The sequence below is a fragment of the Pseudorasbora parva genome, chromosome 19, assembly GCF_024679245.1.
Source record: "Pseudorasbora parva isolate DD20220531a chromosome 19, ASM2467924v1, whole genome shotgun sequence".
NCBI lineage: Eukaryota > Metazoa > Chordata > Actinopteri > Cypriniformes > Gobionidae > Pseudorasbora > Pseudorasbora parva.
Window position 1 is genome coordinate 33,962,015 of NC_090190.1, and position 20,814 is coordinate 33,982,828.

Here is a 20,814-nt window from a genome sequence, read left to right on the forward strand (position 1 = left end):
CTATAGGCTACATTAAATTAGACAGCATGCATTAGGGGGCAATTTTCAGAGTATGTCTTTACTGCTATGTCTATGCTATACAATCTTGTGTAATATAATCTATTCTAAATTAGATAACATGTTTGTACAGTCGTTGATATGTAGGTGTTTAGACGCATTAAGAGCCACAAATCCGATATCCTTCCTTAAGGAGTTCAGACAGGTCACATGATTCAGGGCCAATAGACAGCAGTCCTTTTTATATACAGCAGAGAGGATTCATTTGTCGAATATATATTTGTGCTCTTAGTTGTCAGTGGTCAACAGCAGCACAGACCCTAACCTTTTACCCTGCCACTTCATATAAACCTGTGCCTTTTGCCATCCTACTAACTATACCAAAAGTGATCAAATTATATTGTTGCAAATTTTCAAACAATAAATAGTTATTTATGTTTGATGTAATTATAAAGTACAATGTTTTAGTTATGTTTGTAGTACTATGTTCCACATAACATATACAGTGCTCAACTCCCTCCAGTGATGAACTGTATTAATTTTTTGAGGTTAGGCTGCCCTCTTATGGAAAAACAAGTGAATAGTCTTTAGGAATAAATTCATATTTCAGGACTTTGGCATTTTATACATACAAAAAGCTGCTATGTAATTATGTAGGCTACATGAAAAATCATTTTAAATGTGTTGTACAGTATTTGTCAGCAATGAGACCCAGAGTAGTACAGTGCTTATCTAAATTCTTAAGACAACTGAAAACAATGATTTTTACTGCTTGTTCTAATTACTTAATGATTCAAATTAGTTAATGCAACACAATTGCTATACATTTTGTCCAAACTTAATTTGATTGTATTCTATCCACTTAAATATATGTAAAATTTAAGTCAAACGTCATCTGTTCGTGTTGTGTTGCATTAATATGTTGTGTTGCATTAACTGAAAGTGGGCGGGGCTTGTTAGTTCCCAGAATGCTTTCCATATGGCTAAATCAAGAGCGAGTAAATGTTTGTGAATGTTTGTAAATGTGTTTTTTATGTATTTTTGAGCAAAATTAGAAAAACTTTATTGTGTTTAATAGAGTTTAATATTTTATTATGTTGGAATTATTGGAACAATTTAAATTATTGTGGGTTATCATTGCGAAGTAATAGCATTTAAGATGCTAATGCAGAGTCCTGCACGGGTCCATTTTTGGAGACCCGCCCCCGCCCGTACCCGCAAGGTTTAGCACCAGATCCGACCCGTGACCCGTGAAAATTTCAAAATTAAATCCGTACCCGCCCAGACCCGTTAATATTTGGCCCGTTACCCGACCCGTGCCCGCGATAAATCACACACGCTAAAACATTCAAATTAAAATGCTTTATTTTTTTATCCTACACCTCTCTCAACATCAACATCGTCATGAATGGGCTAATGTAAATGTAATCTTCAATTAAATGTAAACCCCCTTTTTCGTTGACAATACTGCTCATTTATCGGCCCCCAAAAACAAATTCAGTTTTTATCTCTGAGATGCATGACTTTCTCACAACACTCTGCTCTACTTCTGCCAACATTTTAATATTAGGAGATTTTAATATTCATGTAGATACCCCCTCCTGCCACCTGGCAGCTGAGTTTCTGCAATTATTGGACTGCCTCAATCTCCAACAGCATGTGGATGGACCCACTCATTCTAGGGGGCACACTCTGGACTTGGTCATTTCCAACTCTCCTCATATTAGAAACCTCTTGGTGTATGATCTGGGTGTGTCTGACCACCAGGCCATCTCATTGGAGCTGCCACGCCCCTCTTCCCTTACCAAAGATTCCCGTCAAATTTGCTTCAGGAACCTGAAAAAGATTAACCAAGACTCTTTAACTACAGACCTTCAGCAATTCTCCTCTGTTGATCTCTCCTCAGTCTCTGAGTCGGTTGACTTCTACAACAAGTCTCTGAGCAGCCTTCTAGATCTTCACGCACCTGTCATAACTAGAATGGTCACCTTCTCGCGCTCAGCACCCTGGTACACCAGCGAACTGCGGAAGATGAAGACGGTTGGGCGTGTACTTGAGAGGCGTCTCAAGCTCTCAGGACTCACTGTTCATAGGCAAGCCTATAGAGATCATCAGAAGGCCTACGCAAGGTGTTTAAGAGATGCTCAGTCACAGTTCTACTCTAGCATCATCAACAATAACCCTGGAAACTCCAAGAAGCTTTTCTCCACTATTAATCACATCCTCAAACCGCAAACTCACTCTTTTTCAGAAGCCACAGAAGAGAGGTGCAATAAGTTCATGACCTTTTTTAGGAACAAAGTAGACAACATCCACTTGCTCCTATCTAGCACCTCCGCTCTGCCTGTCCCGTCTGTTGATCCACAGCCAGGGACCTTCCAACATCTCTGCTGCTTCTCCATCATCACACAGCTCGAGGTTGAGGACATCATCAGAAAAATGAAACCATCCACCTGTGCACTGGATCCTTTTCCTACAGCCTTGGTAAAATCTAACCTCAGTGTCTTAAGTCCATTCATTACCAAGATTATTAATAATTCCCTCCAGGCTGGCCATGTTCCTTCATCTCTTAAAACTGCTATCATCAGACCACTTCTGAAAAAACCTACTTTAGACCCAGATGTTAATGACAACTACAGGCCCATCTCCAACCTCCCATACCTCTCTAAGGTGCTGGAAAAAGTTGTTGCTGCACAGCTTCAGGTCCATTTGGAGCATAACCATCTTTATGAGAAATTTCAGTCTGGTTTCCGCTCAGGACACAGCACAGAAACAGCTTTGGTCAGGGTCACAAACGATCTTTTGATGGCGGCAGATGCTGGTTCCCCATCCCTTCTCATCCTCCTGGACTTAACTGCAGCTTTCGATACAGTTGACCATAACATCCTCCTTCACCGTTTACATTCCACCATTGGTCTCTCTGACTCGGTCCACAACTGGTTTTCTTCTTATCTCACTGGGAGAACTGAATATGTCGCGTTAGGAGAAGCTACATCCCTGTCACACAATGTCACCTGCGGTGTCCCTCAAGGCTCTGTGCTCGGACCCACCCTGTTCATACTCTACATGCTCCCCCTTGGCCGTCTCATCAACCGGCATGGGATTTCTTTTCACTGCTATGCTGATGACACTCAACTTTACTTTAGGACAAGTTCATCTCCCTCTGCTGACCTCACACCATCCACTTTGATCACTTGCCTGGATGAGATAAAGGCGTGGATGAAGCAAAACTTTCTGCAGCTAAACAGCTCCAAAACTGAAGCTATCCTAGTCGGCACTCCACTTCAGGTCCAGAAGTCCGTTATCACCAGCATTGCTTTCTCTGATCAGGTCATTCCTCTTTCCACTTCAGTCACGAATCTGGGGGTCAGAATGGAATCACAGCTTACTTTTGAAGCGCACATCAAACACCTGTGTAAGACCTCCTTCTTCCACCTCAGAAACATTGCCAAACTTCGTCCCATTCTATCGCTGGCTGATGCGGAGAAGCTTGTCCATGCCTTTATCTCCTCCAGGCTGGACTACTGCAATGCGCTCCTTATTGGCATCCCTAGCAAAAATCTCCAGAGGCTGCAGTGTATTCAGAACAGCGCTGCTAGGATTCTCATGAGGGTGCGCAAATACGACCACATCACCCCCATTCTAAAATCACTCCACTGGCTTCCTGTGTCATTCAGGATCGAGTACAAGATCTCTCTCCTTACCCACCAGTGCATCCATGGTGATGCTCCCTCCTATCTCAAGGAACTCCTCACCACACAAACAGCCACTCGTAACCTCCGCTCTGTTTCGCTGTATCGCCTCAAAACTCCCACAGCCAATCTCCGTACTATGGGGGATCGGGCATTCTGCTCTTCAGCCCCCAGTCTGTGGAATGCTCTCCCTGACCACCTGCGGACTCCACAGACTATAGATACTTTTAAGCGTGGTCTTAAAACCCACCTTTTCAGCAGAGCTTTTAATTGACTTTTAATTGACTTGCTACTTGTTTAATTTATTTTATTTTATTTTTCGGTTTTATTTATTTATTGTTGTTGATTGTTTTGTTTTTGTTTTTAAATTCTGTAGCACTTTGAGATTTTGTTTAATATAAAGTGCATTATAAATAAAATTTATTATTATTATTATTAATGAAACAGGCAAAAGTGCCTTTAGACTCATTGTCAACAATTTCATATAGCTACTCGCCTCACCAGCATTACTTTTACTTCATCCATTGCTACTCCTGCAACGCTCGCTCCTTCTGCGCTACGAGAGGCATCAACTAAAGTTTCAATGTCGCAGTGGTGGTGACGTGATGGGTCAAATGGTATATCATTGTTGCGTGTATGTGTAATGGTAATTTGGACATAGAAATTGTAATAGCCTACAATATGTTGGATGGGGGAAGAAGGAGGCGGGAACCAGCGAACATTTAAAAGACTTTAACCAAACAAAACGAAAGTAACGTGAGTAGCCCTTCATGGACATCTCCCATGCGCACACGCATAATAAAACATAAACACAACTCAACGTCAAATCCAGGTCTGGTGATCTCTCGTCCTTATGCTTCCGAGCTCCCTCAGAGAACTCGAGACCGGTGTGGCTCGCAGGTGACGCTCATTCACAATCACGCCCTGGTCTCTCTCTCGCTCTCGCGTTCACTTTGCCACAGAAATATTGCACATATTTTTCATCCGCCCATCCGCGCTACTACCCGCCCGCACAGAGTTAATTATCCGCCCGCATCCCCGCCCGTGAATTTTATAAATGTCATAATCCACCCGTTTAAGCCACTTTTATGCGGGTACCCGCGGGAATGTGTGCTATTGTAGCTGCTGTTAGAGGTGTGAGGCCAGTAGGGGGTGCTCATCCCGTGGTCTGTGTGGGTCCAAACACCCCAGTGATGGGGACACTGTACTGTCAAAGAGCACCGTCTTTCGGATGTGACGTTAAACCGAGGTCCCGACTCTCTGTGGTCATTAAAAATCCCCAAATTTGCCCATTGGCTCCTGTCCATCATGGCCTCTTCACCCTATCCTGATTGGCTTCATCACTCTGTCTCCTCTCCACCAATCAGCTGGTGTGTGGTGAGCGTTCTGGCGGAATATGGCTGCCGTCGCATCATCCAGGTGGGTGCTGCACATTGGTGGTGGTTGAGGAGATTCCCCCTTCTATATGTAAAGCGCTTTGAGTGCCTAGAAAAGCGCTATGTAACAAATTATTATTACTATCGTAAGCTGGAAGTTGGTCAACTATATGCAATACTGTAATTCAGTTGTATAATGTTAAGTTTATGAAATTGAAGTGGCTTAATGAATATATGAAATTTAATGTTGGAATAATGGCAGGAGCTATATAAAATTCAATATAAAACTATTTAATTGAGTAACTTAAACTATACACAATTGAATCATGTGGGACCAATGTACACAATTAAATAATGTAAATCCAACGCACTTTTTTTTCAGTGTACAGTATATGTCTAAATTCTATAGCTTCTATATATCCATCTATACAAGCTGCAAGTAAAATACTTCGCAATAAAAATTTTGACATTATTGGTGGCACATTTGACAATAATATAGTTTTTAAGGAAATCTTGTACTCTACATTGAAAATGTAGCCTAATATTTGACAGGTCACATTGTATTTCAAAGTGCAACACAATAAAGATGTATTTATTAATTCATCTGTATATGCTTTATTCTGTAAAAGGGAACACTGGAGGCACATTAATTTAACATCTCATCAAAAAGTAAAATATTATATAAACAATTACGGTATATCTGCATTATATATTGGGCTTGCACTGGCAATAAGTGTTGAAAGTAGATTTTTAAATAAAAACATGCAGCTGAGTCTCAGTATCAGATTCACAGTCTCATTTTAATTAAACACACAAAAACAGAGATAAAAAAAATAACTTTAAAAGAAATATACTTTTGCTATGGTTAAATACATTTTTAGTGATAGCCTCCAAAGCTTTTTTAATTTTGGATTTTTGTCTTGATATGGCAACTATTACATTTACTAAGTTTTGTCATGCTGGCATGTGTGGAAAGTTTGGAAAGAAAACCATTTATGTTACAATTAACCCTGCATCAGGTTGTGCTCCACTACACTTCCCAGAATTGTCTCACCACCTGCACACACTCCTAAATTTCCTGCACCTGCAAACCATCCCCCTCGTTATCACTCATCAGCAATCCCTATGTCTGCGTCCCAATTCGCATACTATCCATCCTAAATAGTATTCGAAAATAGAATTAGTATGTCCCAAATCGTAGTATGTTGAAAAGAGTATTCCAAAGATTCCCGGATGGTTTACTATTTCCGGTCCGAATTCACAGTATGGATCGATGGGCACTCTAACGGCTGATATTGCCCACAACCCATTGCGAGTTGGACGAGGATTCGATTAGAACTACAAACGCGGATGAAAAGCGTTAAAAAACTACAAACATGACGGATGTGCGAGTTCGATGGTTAAGTAGAGAAGTTTAGATAAAGGGGTTTGAGAGACCCTATCAATATTTAACCTGACAAAAATATATTTATTCAGTGTTGTCCACATTATATTTCACCTGCAGCAGCATTGTGAACTTTTGTAATGACATGTTTGGCCATTAACTTTTAAATGCATCATTATATTTAAACTGCAAACACATGAGGAGAATCTCTGCATTAAAGACCCACAAATGGCAGATCAACGAGCGGCTACATTTCTCTCCGATATGGTAGGAGATTAATCTGCATGTGGAGGATTTGAACTGTGACGAATCTGACGATGATTGACAGGGCAGATAAATGGTGACGGGATGCTCGTAACTAAGCGTCAGAGTCCGTTAAAGATGGCGAAGTAGTATGTCCCGAAGCTTGCATACTTTTCTGCTACACACTCAAAAGTATATACTTTTTCTTCACAAAAAGAGTACATACTTTTAGGACGTAGTATAAGTAGGCGAATTGGGACGCAGCAGTCACCACCCTCACTGCTGTGGTCTCGTTGGTTCATGTATGCTACAGGTGGCCTACCAGTAATAATTAAATTTAAGTTTAAAACTTAAATGTAACTCCTTAAACTTACATTTTATTGGTGTGCGCACTGAAGACTTAAATAAATGAACTTAAAGTAAATGCCCATGGCTAGGATTGGATAAGATTAGCATATTTAATGAGCTGCGGCTCCCCTGCGGTAAAACTTAGTCATGAAAAAAAGACATTCCCATCTCTGACTGAAAGGTACTGTCCAGCATTGATGGAGAAGTCACTTCTGAAGTCGCACCTGCAGGGGAAGGAGATAGTTATACAAAGTATACAATGATCATTAGACAACTTAAGGAGAACTTGGTATGCCTTGACTAAACCACCATGAAAGATCAACTTATAGGACAATATTACATATCACTTAATCATAATATAATTTTCCAACCCAGGCTCATTGGAAATACGTTACTCTGCCTACATTTTTGCAACACCCTAATTATGTACCTCCAGGTATGTTTACCTGCACTTTTTGGGTGAAACGTCCACCGGAGGCGCTAAGTGGTAATATTTTTTTTTCCATTCCCAGACTGATCTCATGAAATGATGTATGTATGACACGCCAATTCATATGCCATTTTGGCGTGCTATCAAGACGCATAATCGCTTTTTAGCGTGTTTATCAATGCCGGATTCATTCTATCCCCCTACACTGCCCCTACCCCTAAACCTACCCAACACACACACGCACGCACATACACACACACACAGTCCCTAAACCTACCCATCACACACACAGCCCCTAAACCTACCCATCACACACACACAGCCCCTAAACCTACCCATCACAAGAAACATTCTGCATTTTTACATTTAAAAAAAAAACTATTTTGTATGTTTATAAATCCATCTACCTTGTGGACACACACACATATATTCAGACACATTTTGAACGTGTAACTCAAACCCTTCCCTAAACCTACCCATTCGAGTATTATAAAAAACAGGATATAACAGGCAGATACGACTGCATACATAATTTATTCAGAAAGTACAAATATTCCAAGTGTTCCGAGGCCAAACGATTGATCTGTGTGAAGAAAATCCCCAAAAGGGATCAGTAACGTCGAGTCCATCCGCCAAAGATTATAATAAATTTCAAATATTGCCACCGGAAGAAACGTCACGTCAGCTTTGACACATAGACAGTAAAAGAAATGGACCGAGCGATCCCATTGACGTCAACGGCGAAAGAATGAAGTCAACCTAGGGGCACTCACTTCCTGATGGCTGAGCGAACTGCGCAGGCTCAGACTGAGCTTGACGACGTAAATGTGACGTGAGCCTCCTGTCTGACAGCTGTAGGTCTTCTAGTAGATGTGGAAAGCGAAAGCTGAATCACGTTGTTTAAATATTTTCTCCCGTTGCTTTTGGCTCACTATGGGCTTCTCCCCATTCTTCCCCCTTGACTTTATCAGACTTTATGTCTCCACGTCCCCCCGACTGTCTCATAGACAGTAAAAGATTGCCTGCGAGCGTCTCCTCAGGTCTATACGGTAATTTCTCAACTGTGCGACAGAGTCGCGTTGGTTATGACGCAATCGTTAGCCTATTTTTACAAAAACAGCTTCTGCGGGGCGATAGTGTAAGATACAAGGTAATGGAGCCTTTTATGCATTGTCGTGTTTCTTTAGAAATAAACAATGGACAAATGGAGTCTTTAAACGTCTCAGATGTAAAGTTATTCACTATCAAAGTGACTCAAAAATGAATGGGAGTCAATGGGATGCTAACAGCAGGTGATGGCTTGGTTAGCAATGGCAGCCCCTAGGGGTGGAACGCTTTCCGAGCGCTAGATTACCCCCTTGCTTTGACAGCATCGGCTGTCGTGTGTCTCGTGACCAATTGCGTCATTATGTCAGCTTTGATTGTAAAATGCCATTGGCTGTCGTGTGTCTCGTGACCGATCGCGTCATTCAACTTGTTGTGTATCATTTGAATCAGAAAAATGAATGAACGAGTGCGTGTGTGTTCTGTTCGCAAAGGAGCGCGATCATCATTTCAACGACTAAAACATTAAGATCAACTCTGTTCTTCACATGAAGATATCGTATGACTTCAGAAGACTTGGAATGCAACATGAGTTAATACTTTTATACTGTTTTTTTGGTCAGTTTTTGCAATAAATACATGTGACTGTACATTTATTTGCCTGTTACTGTTACATTTTTTATCTTTGAGAGTTGGTAGGTTTAGCGTAGGAGTGGAGTTAGTTACTCCAAAATATAAAATTATGCTATAAATATTCATTCTGTGAGATCAGTCATGGTGTCATGTTGTGCATCTGGAATGGAGAAAAAAATATTACCACTTAGCGCCTCCGGTGGACGTTTTACCCCAAAAGTGCAGGTAAACATACCTGGAGGTACATAATTAGGGTGTTGCAAAAATGTAGGCAGAGTAACGTATTTCCAATGAGCCTGGGTTGTCATTTTCACTCACCTCCACAAGCTCTTGGTCTCTTACGACTAATTCGATCACCTGTGCACCATAGATAATTTTTTATTTCAGCTTCACAGTCTGCCCTCAATACACTTTGTTTTGATGCAGCATCTGAAAGAGGAAACTCAAAGAATGAATTGGAAATGCGTTGGAGGTTAGTACTTCATACTCACAACTGCTCTTATACACTCTTAAAATCAAACTGGCAGACATCACAGAGTTCGCCAAGAGATTGAATTTACAGATACAGACAAAACATAAGTCAATACACAACTTTCTTGATATGTGGGAAGTGTTCATGCAGAAGTGAGTTTACCTCGGATTACATCTGTTAATCTGAGTTTAGAGAAGGCGTTTTCAATTCCTCTGCCCTGCCAGTTGAACTCACTTGCCAGATCATCTGTTAGGACTTGCTGCATAATATTCTTAATCACATCCTTGGGCCCAAAACCTCCAAGCCTTGACAAATATTGTACCTGTGAAGAAAATACTATGAAATATTTTATTAAATTTGGAGCCCAATCTCACAAAAAAGCGTATAAATAGTATGAGTGTGCAATCTCATGGAATGTATACGCCATAATGGGCCTCATTCATGAAACACGAGCAGAACGAATTTGTGTGTAAATCGTTCGTAAAGCTGTTCTGACGTGGATATCCGGATTCACGAAAATATTCGTATTTTCAAAATGTTAGTTGGTACGAAAGAAATATACACACCACACGTGCTCCCTACCACGTGTAAATGGTGCGTAAAACATTTGAACGTTCTGTGTTCTAATTTAGGCAAACTGATGACATTGCATTTTGATGCACTATGTAGGGCAGGCCTACCATAATAATATTTCAAGAGTTGATTTGCCCGTCTTTTTTGTTTTGTTTTGTTTGTGCTATTTAACGTTGGGTAATAGGCAGCGCTCGTCACTGTCATTTTTTACCAGGCCGTCCAATCACGGTGGAGGAGGGGCGGGACAAAAACTACACCGACCAATCATCCCACTTGTACACCAACAAACAACAATAATAGAGAAGTTAATACTGCTTTTTACTGCTTTTCTAAATTCAGTAATATTCTTCAAAATGAGATACTAGTAGTAACACATTACTGCCATGGATATTCTGTATCATAGCAACCAAAGTATCTCAGCTGGAAAAACCAAGGGGGTAATCTAGCGCTCGGAAAGCGTTCCACCCCTAGGGGCTGCCATTGCTAACCAAGCCATCACCTGCTGTTAGCATCCCATTGACTCCCATTCATTTTTGAGTCACTTTGACAGTGAATAACTTTACATCTGAGACGTTTAAAGACTCCATTTGTCCATTGTTTATTTCTAAAAAACACGACAATGCATAAAAGGCTCCGTTACCTTGTATCTTACACTATCGCCCCGTAGAAGCTGTTTTTGTAAAAATAGGCTAACTATTGCGTCATAACCAACGCGACTCTGTCGCACAGTTGAGAAATTACCGTATAGACCTGAGGAGATGCTCGCAGGCAATCTTCTACTGTCTATGAGACAATCGGGGGGACGTGGAGACATAAAGTCTGATAAAGTCAAGGGGGAAGAATGGGAAGAAGCCCATAGTGAGCCAAAAGCAATGGGAGAAAATATTTAAACAACGTGATTCAGTTTTCACTTTCCACATCTACTAGAAGACCTACAGCTGTCAGACAGGAGGCTCACGTCACATCTACGTCGTCAAGCTCAGTCTGAGCCTGCGCAGTTCGCTCAGCCATCAGGAAGTGAGTGCTCCTATACTGACATCACTTAATGCCGTAGAAGGCAATGGGATCCCTCCGTCCATTTCTTTTACTGTCTATGGGAAAAACGCTGCCCTTGCAAAGCGCTTTCAAGCGCCACCAGCTGGCCGTTTTCAGAAGAGCACCAGGTGTTTAGCTGGCTAAAGCATGCTTTGGTGGACTCACGATAATTTAATATTTATTACTAGTCAAATGGCGACTTAGTCTCTTTAACATTTATGCCAAATCCTGGAGCCAAACCTGAGAAAGAAGTCTAGAAGAGTCCAAAGCTTTCCTGGTCACGTCATTTGCATTTGTAATTCATGGGCGGGGATTATGCTAATTATGAATGAGTGTGCATGCGCATCCTATTTACACATGTTTGGAATTCACTAATATACACACGTTTAACAACCGAATCCGTGGTATACGAAGCGTTTGTGAATCTGGAGGAGAGTTTTCGTAAAGGTCAATTTTACACACAAATTACAGAAGTTTCATGAATGAGGCCCAATGAGATTTGGCGTGCATATGGTACGCGGTCTTTCGCGTGCCTACGATACGCACTTTATGCCGTATTATACGTACAAAGGTGTTATGCAAATCAATAGAAAGGGATGCTTAATTAATAATAATGCAGATTAATAATTAGTCTGCATTAATATTATAATGCTCTGTGTAATGTCTATTTATTTTATTTATTTAGCTGTGGAATAAGCAGGATAATGTGCTGTCATTCATGCAAAATAAACCCTTTACAGTCATTACAGGTCAGAGTGTAAGTTACAGCTGACTGTACATTATGTCTTTCTTTAAATGCTGTGTTGACTCACATATTTTTGCTGTGTTGTTACATTTGTGAGCTCATTTTCAGTCCTTTTCACATCCTCAATGGTTCTAAGAGGAAGATTTAGGTTCATTTTAACATCTTTAGTGGGCAAGCTGGTACTGCTGGGGGCTTCAGAGACCGTGTTGTCTTTCAGTAGTTTCTTTAGCATGGTAGAGTTTTCCTGAACCGTTCTCTTGATGTCTCTCATCATTTGAAGGAGCTCATCCTTGGCTGTTGTATAAAATGAGTAGTGTCATAATAATAAAAAATAAAATAACTTCTCAAACTGATTATGAAAAAAGATCTCACCATCAGATGACATTCTGGGTGGTGTGGAAGGAAGTGGGTATTTTGACATTCCTTGAGTGCTTTCAGGTCTTTGTCTTTTTAGTCCAGAGAATCCAGTGGCTAGTAGAAACGATCTTTATTTTAAAATAAACAAAATTTAACAAAATAGTACAAATAAATTTTTTGACCATTTAAAAGATAAAATCCTTTAAACAAATGTTGTTTTTTGGAAACAAAGTGCAAGTGTCTGTTACTTACCGTTCTTTATGTTCTGTGATTTCTTTTTGCGCCTCTTTTGCCTTCTCTAAAGAGTCTGCGATAAAACAAATATTTGATTATATTATTTGAGAAATTAAATGAAAATTTAAAAAATCTATATTTTAAAAAAGAGATCTGATCATTACCATATTCTTTATGAAAGCTAATATTTAATTTCTCCCATGTTTTCCCTCCAGTTTCAGGTTTAAGTCTGTTCTGAACAGCTTCCGTGCACTTCTCTGGTGATTTGAATGGGGGCCAGTAACTTTGTTTCTTGTCTGCGCTCAACCAGCTAGATGGTGCCACCATCACCTCATCTGAGTCTTGCAAGGTAACAACTGCATACATGGTCAGTCTAGTGAAGGGGGAACGAATTATATTTAGTTCTGATTGAAAAATGAATATGCTTAATTTTATAGTTGAATAAAAAGTTGAAAAAAAACAAATAATTTTAAAGTCATGGGAAGGATGAAAATCTGACAAAATACACAGAAACAAGGCTTTCATTTTTTTCTTTTTTTGATTGGTTGGGCTTAGGGGTGACCCCTAATAGTCGAAGATTCGATGCATCGATATGCAGGACCGGATTCGACCACTGATCTCATGGTCGAATCTTCGTGGGTGTTATGAAATGAGGATCATACCATTTTGGCAATATGGGGGTGCTCAATATTAGTGTTATAAAGACGTGTTGCGGGACTCGGCGCCGAGGGATCATCCCTTTAAGGGGACTGAGCTTCGCACCGGATGCGCCGTTACTTCAAAATTTGAACCCATATACAACAACGCCGGCATTCGACGCCTGTCAGCGGCGATTTAATGTATATTTACCTCAAATCGTTAATGTACATACTGATTTCACCCTGTGCTACAAGATACACTCATCGTGCAGCTCTTCTGTGAGAAGTCGATTCAAAATTGAGCTCGCGCGTATATAATGTTCACGTCTGCCTGGTGTGAGATCCTGAGACACGGCGCTGAGCTTCAGTCCGGTGTGCGATCCCCTATAGGCACAATCGGCTTAAGAACATGCATATAAACACACAAAGTGTTCTTTTCCTCACTAGGCAGCATTGTTTTTAGGTTTATTTATCAAAATGTTCTTTTATATATTTGTGTGATGTTCTGTGTTTCGATCGCGGCTTTTAAATGTTATGAGAGAACGGTTAATTTACGAATGTGTAGTGTAAACGTTAGCCTAGTTTTGATCACTTTATTAAAAGTGGTGGCGGTGTGCCTTGTGTAAAGTAAAATAAAAATAGTCTTAGCCTCCTGCTGACTAGTATCCTGCCCTTCCCAACCCGTTTATACCGTTTATTTTTTCCGGTCTATGGTTTACACACAGACAGATGATTTGACTATCGGTCGACCATAGAGAGATTCGAAAATTCTTATTCCAATTTGTAAATCCTTAGTCGGGGACAGCCCGACTAAGTAGTTGGGCTACTTTAGTTGCACAAATTAGGGCACAAGCAAAATCGCACTGAATGCAAGATATGTATATTATTAATAACCAATCAGCAAATGAGATCTTGGTCGGTTTTATAATCCTCACCTTTCAACACCCTCCATCAAAATGTATTTTTCCTCATTTATAATTGACCAAAAATCTTGCTCTTCACACAATCTCCTCTCTGTATTCGCTTTTTCCATTTTAGACCAACTTCCTTCTGATTCTTCCTCTGTGTTATGCACAAGTGTTTCTGTCATCCTTTTATTCCATTCCCCATCCTTAGACTCATTTCCTAAGCCCTTTAATTGTTTACCAGTAACATTTCCTTTGGATAGATCTATAATGTAATAGACTTCATTATCTCTGTTCCTCACAGCAGCTATTACTTCCTCAAGATCCTCAGGTTGGATGCAAAGTATCACGCTCTCTTTGAAAACCAGAATGTCATTCTGTTTTAAAGTCCCAGCTAATGCGGAGGCAAAGCATTTCAGAGCCAGTGTAATGAGAACTGGCGTCAAAGGGCATCCCTGATCCAGAAGTTTGTCTCTCTCAATCGAAACATCTACAGATTTGGTATCGACTTCTGGAGCATCTCTGAGAAGGTTTTTCACAATGAGGAAATCTTCATACAGAGTCGGGTTTGACCGTTTTTGCTCTTCTATTTTATCCTTAATACAAGACAGCCTCATCTCAGTGCAGAAGGTTTTGGGGGTGATCATTAGAGTAGCTGATTTTTTTGGTACACGACCCTTTGTCTGAGACTCCAAGAAATCATCTAGACGTTTTGTCAGAATAGTTGCAATGATGAGGTAGTCAACGTTAAAAAAGTGTTGATTATCATCATGTGGACTTTTCACAGTTTCATTAAAGTGTGTCTCAGAGCAGTTAAATGAACCGCTGTGGATTCTGTCATAGAGTGTCTTTATGTGTGGAATTAGATCCTGAATGTTGTCCTTATAGAAGGAAACTGGGATGCCGTCTGGTCTTGGTGTGTCTGACACTTGAAGAGAATGTACAGCTGACAGAATGTCAACCTCACTGAGTGCATGTGAGCTTCCTTTAACCAGTGATGAACCTGTCTCATCTGTCAAAAGATCCTGTTTTAGTTTCAGCCATTGGAAAACATATTTGATCTGCGGATCTTTCTGAAAAAGGGTTGTGGAAACATTGTTGATCTCCAAGTAAACAGGACGATGGTCACGCATCTTTGAGTCTTTGATTTCACAACTTCTGACTCGCCACATACACTCTTCTGGAACAAAGAAGTAATCCAGCCTGGACACAACTTGACTGTGAAATGTATAGTCCTGCTTTACAGGGTTCTTTCTTCTCCAGATGTCTATTAGCTGAAGAGATTTCAGGAACTTATTCACACAACGGCGCAGATTTCTGTGGTTTGTGCTGTCTGTCACCTCTTTTGAACTGTTTTTGTCGATAAATGGATTGAGAACCGTGTTGAAATCTCCACCAATCACCAGCAGACCTGTGGTCATTGACTGCAGGTAACTTGAAAGATGCTCAAGGGTTTTTGTGTCTGTTTCATGGTTATAAACACTAACCAAAGTGTACAGCTGACCACCCAGTCTACATTTCAACACAACATAAGCTCCACAGTTATCTTTTTCATCCCTTATACATTCAAAATCTAATCTTTTCCTGACTAGGATGGCTGTTCCCTTGCTAGAGGAGGTATACTTTGTGTAGAAAACATGCCACTCATTTTTAAGACCTTCTATAATATATTCATCTCCTTCTTTAATGTGCGTCTCTTGAAAGAAAACAACGTCCGCATTTTGTAGTTCTTGAAATTTCGTATCCCTGTTTCGTTTAAGTCCATTAACATTCCAGATCATAAAATGTATTGTCTCTGTAGCCATCGACAGATCTGCTCTCTGCTCTCACAAGTCCCTGTCAAAACAAAGAGTGATGGAGGGTAGGGTGGATTGATTGATTGATTGATTTTGTATTCTGAGAGAATTACTGAGACAGTTTTACACATTCTGGTGTCCAGAGATATTGCTTTCCTATTGTTATATTCTTTATCTTTAAGTTTGGCTTGGATTTGGCAACAGTGTGTGTTGCCAAAAAGCACACACTGTGCACATACGTGTGTACACCACATCCTGTAAAGATGATGTTGTGGTGAACTGTACAGGTAAAAAAAAATTCTAGGCGAGAAGAGCATTTTTTTTGCCAACTGAGTAACTGCGAAATATAAAGAAATGTCTAGAAAGGGGAAATCTTATAACGTGTACAATAAAGAATGAACAATTCATGCAAGTAATGTAACAACACAAGCAGGAAATATCTGAACACAAACAGAATGTGCGTAAATGTAGAGATAATGTGTGTCAATAGGCCTAGTGATTATAAAAGAGAGAGGAGGAAGAGAGAAAGAGAGCATAAATGCAAGCAGCAGCAATCAGAAGCCACAAGACCACATCCTCAGATTACAGATCACAAATACAATTATATTCATTAATATTTATAATTTTATGTCATGCTTTTAATGTATTTTATGGTCATTGTGCCACAGCAAACAAAATAAAAATTACATGATAAAATTGGTTAAACAAACGTTATTCATTTTAGACATTTTATAATCCATAAATTGAACTGTATATGTTTTTAATATGTCATTATCATATGTTTAGTGTCTGTTGAAATGTCACTAAAGTGTTTGCCCAAATTTAAAAGTAATTGTATGTGTGATAGTACCACATATATATATATATATATATATATATATATATATATATATATATATATATATATATATATATATATATATATATATATATATATATATATATAAACTGAAGTGTTGTATTTTATTAGTATTATTAATTATTATTATTAGAATCCCTATGCATTTTACATAAAGTGTATATATATATATATATATATATATATATATATATATATATATATATATATATATAACTGAAGTGTTGTATTTTATTAGTATTATTAATTATTATTATTAGAATCCCTATGCATTTTACATAAAGTGTATATATATATATATATATATATATATATATATATATATATATATATATATATATATATATATATACACTTTATGTAAAATGCATAGGGATTCTAATAATAATAATTAATAATACTAATAAAATACAACACTTCAGTTATTTTTTAATGGTATATACCTTTTAATGAGTGCCTTTTTCTGCTTTGTCAAATGTTTGTTGGATAAATTAAACAACAATACTATTATGTATTTCTTTGGAATGTTTTTTTTTTTATTATTATTTTTATTCAACTTTATGCATCATAATAATTTAAAAGTAAAGTTACCTTATATCTCCAGATAAAGACAGGAGACTGTCGTCAATTCAGCTGTCAAGATGAGCAGATTAGTGCTGTTTGATCATTGTTTCCTGATCTCTCGACATTTCCTTACCCTGCCACACTTTTACTTTCAGTTCTTCATAAGTGTGCTGAGTTTCTATTGACAAAACAGTCGAAAGGAAATGTCACGTTGTTATCAGTTTACATTATCTTCATTTCCAGAATTCCTTACCTTACACAATCCTCCAATGTTTACAATGATTTCAGTAATTACTACAGAGTTATGCTTTTCACTTTAGAATACCAATCCAAATAATTTGTAATTCCTATAGAATAATGTGAGTTATTACTAGTGGGTTACTAATACATTCACTTTAGAATTATTTATATATTATGCATTATTAACATTAATTCTGAACCTGTTTATAGTAGTTCCCTTTCAGTCAGTACACTACAAGTGTCATGACACACTGTAAAAAAAAATCACAGAAGATCCAATTGTGAGTTTGAACAGGTTGTGTCAGTATAAAACCCCCCAAAAACGGAGCCAAACAAGAGCCAGCAAAAGCATGCTATGAAATCTGTTCTAACCTGCTGATTCTGTACAGTCTGTGAATTTTTACACCAATTAAAGGTTCCCCTGAGGACTGTAATATCACCCAATAGTCACATTGCCATCCAATTTCACTAAGAGTTCATCTGTATAAAAAAGGCAAAAGCAAGGTAAATGTCACATGCATTTGTGGTTTATTCTGTGTTATCTCATATTGATGGAACATTGAAAAAGACAGAAATAGCTTATGTAGATTAAAAACTATTTACAACAAATTGCATACACTTAGTTATTTGTTATTGATGAAAATACATGCTAAAACAACTTCTATCATAAATCTGTCCACATGTGATACCACAGTCAGACACATTCTTCGTTATCTAATTATTTCCACCTGTTAGCTTCAAATAAATCAGAAACATTGTAAGCATTTGCAACCCATTCTCACTCCCAAGGCGTCAAAATGTGCCTTCCACATCACAATAAAGATGCTAAAGGAATCCATAGGTGTCTCTACGAGCAGGGTTTTGGAGTGTGATTTTTTTTTTTTTTTTTTAATCAGCCAGCATAATTGTATTGACATTTAATTGATTTATTCTTTTTAGACATGTTTGAACATGTAACCCAACCCCATCCCATCCCTAAACCTACCCATTTGTGTATTATATGATATAAGATACAGGATATAACAGGCAGATCTGACTGCAATATACAAATATTCCAAATGTTCTGAGGACAAATGATTGATTTGTGTGAAGTAGTGCTGCAACGACGCGTCGACGTCATCGATGACGTCGACTACGGAAATACGTCGACGTTCGTGAAATTCGTCGACGCGTCGTGTCAGACGTTCATCTTGCGTAATGTTGACTTCTGCTCCTGGTTCTATCACAAAAACCTAGACCGCGAATATCAAAAGTATGGGAATACTTTAAACAGAGGCCAAACAGTGTTTCCCACACATAGACTAATTGGTGGCGGACTGCCACATAATCAATAACGGCCGCCACATTCGTCATTCATTCATTTTTACGCTATTTAAAAGACCCACGCATATTCGTTTAGCTGCATTTCCTTAAGTTCTCTCTCCGCCCTTTTGCGCGTCTCTTACTCACTCACACACACGCGTTGCATTCGACCGTAAAACAAGTTTTATTGCATTTTGGCTCATTAAGTATGACATAGCTTTTAAAACCAGAACAGTTGAATAACAGAGTTGCGACACGCCTTCATCACGCGGCAGCACGCGGTCACGGCGCTCATATAATTCTAAACAAACCAGCGCGGTGTCAATCAATACAGACCAGTGTTTCCCAACCGGGATCCCGAGCAAAAGTTGCGGGGACGCACTTACACTTCGGTTCATCTCGCATCTGATGACGCATCTTTAATATGGGTTGTAAATATATTATATAGTGTTATGCTAATCTACCCAGATAGCAAAATTGCTCTGGCCCAGATCCGGCCCACACTTGACACTTTCATCTGGCCCACTACCCGTGTGGAATGATGGCACTTGGGCGGTCCGCTCCCGTTTGCCAGATTTAGGCCACAATCAAGCCATAACAACGCCACATGTCAGCCATGAACAAAACACAAAAAGCAGAACTGGCCCACATCTGGGCAATAATTCATTTTAATTCTGGCCCAGATCTAACACCTTGCTTTGGCTCACATACCACGTGGAATGATGGCACTTGGGTGGTCCGCTCCTGTTTGCCAGATTTAGGCCACAATCAAGCCATAGCAACGCCACATGTCAGCCATGAACAAATCCCATGAAGCAGAACTGGCCCACATCTGGGCAACAGTTAGTTTTAATTCCCATAGGTGGCCCACATTTGGTTTGTGATATTTGGGCCATATTCATTAATTATCACATGGGCCACTTTAGGCTCATATTCAGATTACACATTGCCATGAGTACCGCATCTTTGCCTTAAAAGGCCCACATGTGATTTAAAATATTTGGGCCATATTTGCCATTTTACTTGTGGGCCACATCAGGCTCACATACATTTTATCCGGGCCATAAGAAGGCCTGCAGTGCCGCATCATTGCCTGAAGTGGCCCACATCCGCTTGCTATCTGGGTATTGAAAGATATGCCTAATTGATAATAATGCAGATTAATAATGAGTCTGCATTAATATTATAATGCTTTATGTAATCTCTATTTTTTGACATTCCTTGAGTGCTTTCAGATCTCGTCTTTATAGTATTCCAGAGAATGCAGTGGTAAATAGAAAAGATCTTTATGTGAATATAAACCATTTTATTATTATTATTATTATTATTATTATTATTATTATTTATAGATTTTTTTATGGTACAAATTGTTAATTTTACCTTTACAATCCTTTAAACTAATTTTGGTTTTGAAACAAAGTGCAATACTCTCTTACTAACTAATCTTTCTGTACTGTATTATTATTATTTTTTTACACCTTATCAAAAGTGTATGCAATAAGATATGTTATTACATTATTTGCAATGTAAAATATTCAGGGTGTCCGCGGGGTTTTAAAAAGTTAAAAAACTTAAAATTAAAAACTGATAAATCAACATTGTCAAATTTAAGGCCATTAAAAATGTTAAATGTGGTCTCAGAGGTATTATTTTTTTCCAAATTAGGTATTATTTTTTCAGACTATCAGGTGTCCTATTCTGATTGAAATTATATCTGCATTCGCGTTAGTTCGTTTAAATATGGGCTTTAGCATATCTGGGCACATAATCAAAGATCTTTCGTCTCCGTCTCTCTCAACGTATGTTTGATGCTGACGTCATATTCAGTGGTCGTTCGGCATCATCTCAGAACACTGCGCGCTCAACAGAAGTGGCTGGCTTACGTTTTATTTTAGACTTGCTTCAAGGCATAGACACGCTGCTCTTGACTAAATAACTTTTGTAGCT

General features: G+C 38.9%; 1 protein-coding gene across 1 annotated transcript; it reads right to left on the reverse strand.

The window, feature by feature from the left end:
* Positions 1-6,961: 6,961 nt before the first annotated feature.
* Positions 6,962-17,472, reverse strand: si:dkey-266f7.5 (uncharacterized protein LOC100006143 homolog). Its single transcript, XM_067426173.1, has 8 exons — positions 17,353-17,472; positions 12,728-12,936; positions 12,582-12,636; positions 12,345-12,457; positions 12,040-12,266; positions 9,782-9,941; positions 9,466-9,576; positions 6,962-7,264 (listed from the first exon to the last, which is right to left on the reverse strand). Exons 2-8 carry the CDS (start codon positions 12,927-12,929, stop codon positions 7,182-7,184), a joined length of 951 nt encoding a protein of 316 aa, XP_067282274.1. The 5' UTR covers positions 12,930-12,936; positions 17,353-17,472; the 3' UTR covers positions 6,962-7,181.
* Between the last annotated feature and the right edge of the window lie 3,342 nt (positions 17,473-20,814).